At 39.6% G+C, this 10,143-nt stretch overlaps 1 protein-coding gene across 1 annotated transcript; it reads left to right on the plus strand.

Moving 5' to 3' along the window:
- Positions 1-295: 295 nt before the first annotated feature.
- LOC137326781 (extracellular tyrosine-protein kinase PKDCC-like) lies at positions 296-9,702 on the plus strand. Its single transcript, XM_067992176.1, has 7 exons — positions 296-919; positions 3,179-3,301; positions 5,435-5,706; positions 5,933-6,012; positions 6,097-6,204; positions 7,577-7,753; positions 9,572-9,702. Exons 1-7 carry the CDS (start codon positions 296-298, stop codon positions 9,700-9,702), a joined length of 1,515 nt encoding a protein of 504 aa, XP_067848277.1.
- Positions 9,703-10,143: the final 441 nt, after the last annotated feature.

The raw sequence follows: 10,143 nt of genomic DNA on the forward strand, positions 1-10,143 counted from the left end.
CCCCCAAATAACGTAACCATGATATAGCAAGAAATGAAATGTGTAAATTACAGTTACACATCAGTTAATTGACTGTACAATAAAATAGTTCATGATGCGCCGTGGGCTGCGCCCAGGTAATTATGTATGTACAGTATTCGGGAGGGAGGAGCAGGTCAGAGACACGCCTCCGGGATGTTGTGGGAAGGATCGGATATCTGGCATGGATTGGGAACAGTTGGGTTTGCTGTGACAGCCTGTTACAACCAGATGCAGTAATGCCATTTCAGCAATGGCCCGGCGCAAGATTGTCATGATGAGAAAGCTTTACTTCGTTTTTGTTTCTGCAGCTCTCTTTTTCACTGTAGCACTTCTGATTCTGAAATTATCCACTAGCTCTCAGTGGCGAAGGGGTGCCGCTGAAAGAAGTTGGGTTTCTGGCAATCATGAGTCGCTCTTTAGCTCTCGGCAACGTGAACTCGTGGACCAAATAGAAGAAAGAGTAGAAGAAATTATTCGTTATCAAGAACCCGTACGCCAACCACTGCCTAAAGGACAACCTGTGGGCTTTTCTGATTCCTACCGTGCTCGGGAATCCTCATTCGGAAGATCTCACACTGCTGTCGATGTCTTCAGTGTTTTGTGGGAGAAAACGAGAAGAGCTGCGGGTAATCTGATCAGGGGTACTGTCGGATGTAGTGACTTTAGGAACATCACAGGAATTGAATTCCTGGGCTCTGGTTATACTAAAACTGTTCTCAGAGGGAATCTGCAGGACGGCACCGCCATCGCTCTGAAAGCTGTTAACAGCCAGGGGGACGAAGTAATGCGTTGTATTCGGCGTTATGGGCAAGCTAGGGATTGTTACAGACTGGCAGCTTATAAAATCATCAAGGAAATTACTCTGCTCCAAAAACTTCGGCATCCGAATATCATCCAGGTAACCCTATCTCCCACTGAATTGTGGCACAGATTCCTTTTAATTAAAGTCAGTAGCTCATACTTGACAAAATTCATCTTACCCATCCATCTCCATTTGTAGGACTTTTTTTTACGTTAAAGGCACTTAAAATATAATTCGTTATTATAATTAATTTACTTATAATTGTGCAGACGTAACATTTAATTTAATAAAATAGCGAGGCAATTGGCAGAATTCAAAGTGAATATGATTGCTGTTTATAGATAATCTATATATAGTAGAACTATATTCGTATTATTCAGTAGTGGGGATGGTGAGAGTTGTCGCTTTCTAATCATTTAAGAATGTATTAATTTATCATTGTTCTAAAGATCGGGTAACACGTTGCTAGTGTTCGCATTCCTTCAATTCGTAGGTTAAATGTTCAGGAATGATTTATGGGTTTTACAGAAAAATGGTCCTAATCACGGATTTCCATCCCAGAAATATGGTAAAAGTCGCACTACAGCAGAATCAGAATTTAACTTATTCAGTTACTATAAACTAATGTCTCTAATTGTAAACAATAAGTTTGTAATCCCCAAGGCACGGAAAAATCCAAGAATCCTGTACAATAAAGATAGAATTTGCCTCCTCGACCAGTGCTTCTGTTGTTCCTATTGCAGTATTCTCACGTTACTTTGGTCAATCACATCCTGGATTGCACAGTACGGGAGTAAACTATTTACAAACCACTATCCACAACTCCTTTCTTATTCCTGTTGGGTTTGAATTGTGATTGTTTTTAACTGGACGTCTTTATTAGAAACCTTATTGGTTAATACCTCATTTGTTTATATTGTGATCGTTTTTATGTGAGCAGTATTGTATTCCAAAAGAATTCAACTTCACAAGCAGTGTCAGAGGTTTGTTAATGGGATGAGGGTCTGGAGTTTCCGCTAGGGGCGCAATCAGCAAATTGCACCCGACACTGCGCTGGTTTTGCCAAGGTGAAGTTACGCCCAAGTTTGTGCCTAATCTTATTAGCATAAGCCTGAATGTAAAATCTCCCATGAATCAGCGCAATCGAGTAGTGTAATCGAAGGTATTCCATTGGTGACTGGAACAACAACAACTTGCATTTATATAGCGCCTTTAATGTAATAAAACATCCCAAGGCGCTTTACAGGAGTATTATTGAACAAAATTTGACACCGAGCCACATAAAGAGATATTCGGACAAGTGACAAAAAGCGAGAACAGGACCAATGAGGCTTCAAGGTGCTAGAGTGAGGTAATATAAAAGGTAAAGGAAAACAATTCCCCTTCAGAGTGAGGCTGGAGATGACAAGGGAAGCAGTACTGGGTTTTCTGTTTAAATTAATTAATTGATGATTACAGCAGCAGCGGTTCCAAACGACTGCTGGTCATCAATTAACTAACTGATATTTCTGCTGCAACAGGTCAAGACCTTTAGCTTCAATTGACAGCTGGGCAGGTGATTATGGCTGGATTAATGTGACCACAGGTGCTTGTGTGCCTGGGAATCTGATGCAATGTGATTGTGCTCATTCAGGAGGTTCATCAACAGAAACTTGCCTTTTTCAACTTGGGGGGGGGCTAAAAACACACAGAAAAAACCTGGCTGTACTTCCATCCCACACTTTTGAGCTGAGTGGTTTTTTTTAAAAAGTAAAAAGCTGTTTTTGATACAACTCAATTAAAAACTAAACTTGGGTAGTTTTGTGAGTGGGGATGGGTTTGGGTGAAGAGACTGTTGAACTAGCTTGAGATCACAGATACTTGAGCATAAAGTAGTTATGGGTGCAACTCACTTATGCTTAAAATTCTGCAATCTTTTGTGCTATTTGATTCTGCCCAGATTAATTTGTTACTGGGCAGGAATATCTGGAAATGCTGGTCCTCTGTTTAGGCTGTGTGCTGTCTAGGCCCTAAGCTCTCCACCTCTCTCTCTTTTCCTTTAAGATGCTCCTTAAAACCCACCTCTTTGATCAAACTTTTGATCATTTGTCCTTATGTCTCCTTCTTTGGCATGGTGTCAACTTTTTTGTCTGATTTATGCTCCTGTGAAGTCCTTAGGATGTTTTACTATGTTTAAAGGCACTATATAAATGCAAGTAGATGTTGTTGTTGTTCTGTTTGATGAAGACAACCCATAGGATGGGACAAGTTTATGTTTGTTATCTATGATGTTGACATGAAAGCATTACATTGACTTTGTGTCCTTGTGTTTTTGGTATGTAATTCCTATCTAATTTAGCCTTTGTCCCCATATAGTTATATGGTCAGTGCTACTATGGTAGTTTGGAAGATGGGCCTGTAATAACTGCAGTGATGGAACTGGGAACTCCAGTGGAGATGATTCAGCTTTTGCAAACTCCTTGGGAAGAGAGATTTAGGGTAAGAAAATGAAACATAGGAACAATAGTAGGCCATTCAGCCCCTCAAACCTGTTCTGCTATTCAGTTAGATCATGGCTGATATGTATCTATAACCCTTAATACCCTTGCCTAACAAAAAATCTATCAATTAACAATTTCAGATCATAACCACTGCTCCCAGTTTTTTGGACAGCAGGTGCTGATAATGGTTCTGCTGTTGCCATTTACAGCTCCTCTAGACCCATCTTCTAGAATCATATAAAGGTTACAGCATGGAAGGAGGCTATTTGGCCCATCGTGTCAACGCAGGCTCTATGCAAGAGCAATCCATTACTTGTCCCATTACCACCCTCCTTGCCTTGCACCATCATCCCTTTTTTGTCATTTAATCACTTGTGCCCTCCACCCTATCACAGACCTTCCCTTTTGTTCTTTCCACACCTCCCCCTCCACCCACACTCATTTGCCTGGCTCTGTACTTGCTTAAAAACTGTTATCTTTAACTTTTCCAGTTCTGACGAAAGGTCATTGACCTGAAATGATAACTCTGTTTCTTTCTTCACAGATGTCTCCTGACTTAGAGTATTCCCAGCTTTTTCTGTTCTTATTTCAGATTTTCAGCATCTGCAGTATTTTGCTTTTGAAAATCTATAATCTCAATTTTGAAATTTCCATTTGACCTAGCCTCAACAGCTTTTTGGGGGTGAGAATTCCAGAGCCAGGCAAATGGGGGTGGAGGGAGGTGTGGAAAGAACAAAAGGGAAGGTCTGTGATAGGGTGGAGAGCAGGAGTGATTAAATGATAAAAGGGATGATGGTGCAAGGCAAGGAGGGTTGTAATGGGACAGGTAATGGATTGCTCTTGCATAGAGCCAGTGTTGACTTGATGGGCCAAATGGCCTCCTTCCATGCTGTAACCTTTATATGATTCTCAAAGATGGGTCTAGAGGAGCTGTAAATGGCAACAGCAGAACCATTATCAGCACCTGCTGACTGAAAAATTGGGAGCAGTGGTTATGATCTCCACAACTCTTTCAGTGAAGAAGTGCTCTCTGACATCACCCCTGAATGGCCTAGCTCTAATCAAGGTTTTGACCCCTTGTTCTAGACTCCTCCCACCAGAGGAAATAACTTCTCTCTACCTACCCTTTCAACTCCTTTTGATCATCTTAAACACTTCAATTAGATAACCCCTTAATCTTCTATATTCAAGGGAATACAAGCCTAGTCTATGCAACTGCTCCTCATAATTTAATCCTTTTAGCCCCCATATCATTCTGGTGAAACTGTGCTGCATCCTCTCCAAGGCCAATATATCGTTTCTGAGATGCGGCCAGAACTGAATGCAGTACTCCAAATGGGATAACTAATTATCAATAGGTCTTAGGCACAAAACCGGGCAAAACTGGCGTGTGTGTGTCATTGCAGAGAGGAGTCACACGGGAGAATTCACCATTACTAAATCTACAGTGAGTGAAGGCGTTTGTCAGTTTCACAAGGTCCGGTTGAAACTGACCCGTTCTGTAGATAGAGCTAGACCCACCGGCTGAAGGTTAGTTATTGAAATAGCTTCTAAGTCAGGCAAACACACCAACAAAACTCATAGGAAAGGAATATCGTCACTCAAGAGTTAGAATACAAAACTGTACAAATCAATTAAAAAAGCGGTCGAAACATTCAGTCTGTTAGAATTATATTTTAAAGTCACATTCCTCTAATGCTAAAAGGATATTTTCCCACCAAATTTCTCCCCTTTTTATAAAGAACTGCAGGGCCACGGTTCCTTCGGGTACCTGACCCGACCGCCCATTCTACATGTGTGAGCCTCCATGGTGAACATGGGAACCTACAACTATCCTAATCTGTTCGGCTCAGTATTGCACTCAAAAAATGCTGTAACCACTGAGCCACGAGGGCTTCCCAAGAAGAATTTATAATGTGTTGTCCAACTGCTTAATATTAACGCTTGGCAAACAAAAACGATTAGCAGTACACTTGTTGACCCCCAAAAATTTCGGGCAGCACTTCCGCTTTTAGATGCTAATGAATGCCCCGGGGCGTTTTACAGGTGTCATGATTCCTATATTTTCGGGGTAGACTGTATCGGTTCCAGGATAACGTGCTTGTACTATGCTGCGCTGTATCTGTTTCAGATTTGTCTTAGTCTAGTGAAGCTGCTCCATTACTTGGCTCACTCGCCTTTTGGGTCGGTGCTTCTGTTGGATTTCCAGCCGCGTCAATTTGTCATTGTGGACGGAGAACTCAAAGTGACGGACTTGGACGATGTCAGCACGGAAGAACTTTCCTGCAAGACAGACAGTGACTGTGTACTGGAGTTTCCCACCAGGAATTTCAATCTTCAATGTTCAGCCGAAGGGAAATGTCAAAGAATAAACGAAAAAAGAAACCTTTACAACGCATTCAGGTATCTACAAACCTGGACATTGTCCATGACAGTCGCGTTTCCTGTACATTTTTAACTTCTGATGTTCACTGTCATTTCAACACAGCCATTAAAACTGAAATTCTAATTTCCTTTCACATAACGATTAAATTCACTTGTATTCTACCCATATACATTCCACATGTATATTTTTGTGTTGAGTTTTGTCTGCGTTTGCTCCATTAATGTTTTCCATTTCCTTTTAAAGGTATTTTTTCACATACCTGCTGCCCTACAGTGCACCCTCTGCCTTAAGGCCTCTCCTGTATGAAATTATGAATGCAACAGGTAATGACTGTCTTTACTTGCATTTTTTTTCCATGGAGAAGTGGTAACGTCGACAATTGACTGTTTCTTTTATATTGCCCCCAGGAGACCTACGATATGGGATTAATAAAACGCTAGAAACTTTTGAAGAAGTGTTGCATCTTTACAAATCTGGACTGTATCGTATTAATCATTCTCAGTCCTGGCTGGAAGGTATTGCTTTAGATTTAATATTCTTACCTCCTTCCCCCAATTTATTATTCCTTCAGCGGGGACAAAAAGTCTTTCTCGGATACAAATCCTCCTTGCAGCCTTCTCAAGGGCAATTAGGGATGGGCAATAAATGCCGGCCTCGCCAGCGATGCCCAAATCCCATGAACGAATAAAAAAAAAAAGCTGATCTGTGTGACCCGCTGAATGAATTAGCAGTATAACTCAGGCCTTCTAATGGCATATCACACTGCACAGATATAGATGGAAAAGAAAATATATTTTATTTGTAATGGAACTAATGTGAACTTTCATCATTATAGATTGGCCAAATACACACTTGAAACATCTACAAAAATCTTAATGTAGGTCCCAATATCATGGGGATAATTTGACATATTTTGTGTTCAAGCATTTGATACAGAATTCTAAGAATGAGATTCACCTTGATCCATCCCCATCTAAGTAATTCATACAACTCTTTTTAAATGCAATAAAAAATCATCTGAACTGACTCAACAGGTTTTCTCTATACTCTTTGCAATATTTTCAGTGTATTTTCAATTCACGCGCATCTCACTTTCATGCCTCCACTGCCAAGTGCACAGGGCGGCAGTTTGTTTCCAGGTCAGTATCAATTCTGTTTGGATGGCTACAATGAGGCAAAAGGTACCATCCAGACAACACAAACCTATTTTGCTGCTGATCTTACTCCTTCCTTTCCACATAGATGCCACACAATCTCTTTGACACTTTGATGCCCATTGTAGCTCAGATGATGAATTGAACGATGTGCTGGTGCTCTGATAAACAGTGCTGCTATGCCACCTGTATTTTGTGCCTCTCTATTATGTCATGCAGAGAAGGCTTTGTGGTATTGCAGTGACTCTAAGTTGGAAGATGTGTGATTTTTTTTCACTATATATTTGCACATGCATATCTCAACTGGGATAAATTCTATATCAAATCACTAAATTAAATGGTCCATTTATATCACAAGTGTGTAACTTTTGTCAAAGATTTTAATTTGTAGTAGGGGTGCGTGTGTGGCATCACAGCTAGTGGTCAAGATGTAGTATGCAAATAATGGAATTTGATATCCAATACTTTGCAATATTTTTGATAAACCTATCCTGTTGACCAGATATTTGTAAATATTAATGTGCTGCACTTATTACTGATCTTGCTTAAAATTAAGGGAGCACAATTAGATGACTTCTACATTTGGAGGTGCTAAATGGATTATAGTCCAGAGCAATTTCAGGTTTTGAATTCTGACATTGTTCAATTCACATTTGGATGTAACTTCAAAGCTCAATTGTGCTGATGCATGAAAGGTAAAATGTGTAACACTTTTGCTGTTACTGTCTTTCAGATTATAAGATATTTGAGGGATTTCGCATTCAAGAAAATACTGACTACAAATGCTGGCCATCTTACAACCACCAGGGTTGTTTGCTGTCAGTCTATAATAGAGAGGAGGCTGCAGCAATCTGCCACTCTCAACAACAGTGCCAAAGCTTCATTATTACCCATCAGACAACATGGTCTGGTACAGTTATTTTTTTCCTCTTTGGTGCAGCTGATGGCAACTGTAATAAGGACCAATATCTCATGAAATTAGCTCTACTGGTTAGTGCTAGCGCAGAAAAATCTGATGAATTTGGAATGACATAAGTATTAGGGTAAACTAATATGACAGCTGCTACAAGATGGAATATTTTTTTAAAAGAGCAAATAGCATAAAAATTCAGGAGGCAATGAACTATCCCAATTTTGGATGTGTTTTAGTTGTGACCATGAATTGACAGTTTATATACTGCTGAGGATTGGCTTTACTAAGTGTAAGTGAGTTTCACAGGCTGGCAGCAGAAAAGGCAATGATGGACCTATTAACCATATAATGGAGGCAGGAATAGAGCATACAATTAGATTATAGTTTTATGACTCTGGACTGGAGTACTTACTTTATGACTTTGCACCCAATTACCTTAATGGCCTAGCACAGTAGCTTGGCAAATAGCATAAACATATAAAATGTAGGGTTAAATCATATCCACATAATTGTAACAAAGTTTGTGTGGAAAATATAATATAGGATTAAATTATAGGGAATATGGGGCTTAAGATGAGTTTCTTATGAGTAGAATGACTGCTTCCAACACAATAAACACAGCCAGCAGAGACTTTGAAAGGAGTTGAATATTGTTTTTGGATATAGGGACAGCACATGGGAGATGAGTGAAAAAGAACATTCAATATTGATAATATGCTGATGTATATAGCTGTTTCATAGCACCATCTATAGCATTGCTGCGAAGTGGTTCCTACTTCAGTGCAATACTAAAGATGCTGAGCTAAAAAGGTAGATCTAATTGATCTCCCAACCTAACTTTGGAACCTAACTGGTTCCAAACCCAAAGTGAAGGTCTCGGGCAGCAATGTAAACACAATTGTCTGCAGTTGAGATCCCCAAGGGCAAAGTCAAACCAGGGTAAGGGAGAAAAAAACATTAATGTCTAAGATGATTCCCCAATTGGTTGTTCCTACTGGATATAATAAAATATTTTAATGGCCACAAAATTAACTGAACTGATTTGTGCACATGCATTATGCCATCACCATGATGTGAATCTAAAAAATCTTTACCAACTCCGATTGGGTTTTGGAGGTGCCAGTATAAAGCAGCCCTCCAAAACTGGAGGCTAACCCATGAGCAGTTCACTAATTCAATGGATGGAGTTGCTAAAAATATTCAGTCGTGATATTCCCATAGTTTTTTTTTATATGGTAGCATCTATTGCACAACAATTTTACTTTCAGCAAAACCCTCCAATTCTGTCATTGACTATCATAGTATTCCTTGACTAATTTTTAAAAAATAAGCAGGAGATTTATGGTCCGGGCATTTAGCACCAAACTGAGCAGTATTGACTTTAGAAGCAACGTAGGGAGGGAGCTGCGGTTACACTGCTTGCTCATGTTGTTCTTGCGTGCAAGAAGCCAGACCGCCACACATGCTCAGATGTATTTATGGTGCATTAATTACTGGGCTACAACCATTCGTGGGATTACTCACAATGAAAAGAGCCAGTGGGATAGTTAACGTTTTTTCTGTCTTCACAAATTAAACTGGATAGTGATTGCTCACGGTTGTGTTTACTTTAAAAGTTTAGGTAAAGTTTATAAATTAGAATGTAGTCAATTGCATGGTACTACATGTTCAAGACTGCCTCCTCTGAATAGTTTCTGTACGGATGGCAAACATTTTTGATTTCTGCAAAATCTGGAATGTTGATACTAAGTGCAGCATTTGTTAATATTGGGAACTTAATTTGGCCAGATTAATAACTGCATTATTTTTCTACAGGGCGGTACTTGGTTTCATTCAGAAGCAGCACTGATCTGATACTGGATATTAATTCAACTGTCTACATGAAGTCTAGTAGCTTAAAGGCACCTATGTGGAAAAATCAGGATCATAAGAGTAGTTCATCTTGAAAGAAATTTGAAACTAATTACAGTTTCAAGAATTAAATGCTATTTCATTTATTCATACTACTGCTGTTTGATCAATATGCCAGGTTTTCAAGACTTTTTGACTGGGACCAGAGTGTGAGAATGTTGAAATTATCTACTCCAAAGAAGAATGTGCTATGATCACCAGTCTGAAGACGCTTACTGGAACATTAATATATGATGGGAGTCTTCAGGGAATGTTTCTTAATTGGCGTAGGTGGTAGAATCAAACCGCTAGTATTACAATTACATTTTAAGAAAGAATTCTATATAAATTTGTTTACAGCAGAGTAGCACTCCTGCTTTCACAGCATTTTCAACATGGACTGTTTGACTCGACTGCATTTGCAACCTAAGGTTATTTCAGAGTTTACCCTTGAGGCAGCAACAGATGAGATGCTCACTTTAGTTGGTCTGGTAACT

This window comes from Heptranchias perlo, chromosome 10 (genome assembly GCF_035084215.1).
Source record: "Heptranchias perlo isolate sHepPer1 chromosome 10, sHepPer1.hap1, whole genome shotgun sequence".
Taxonomy (NCBI): domain Eukaryota; kingdom Metazoa; phylum Chordata; class Chondrichthyes; order Hexanchiformes; family Hexanchidae; genus Heptranchias; species Heptranchias perlo.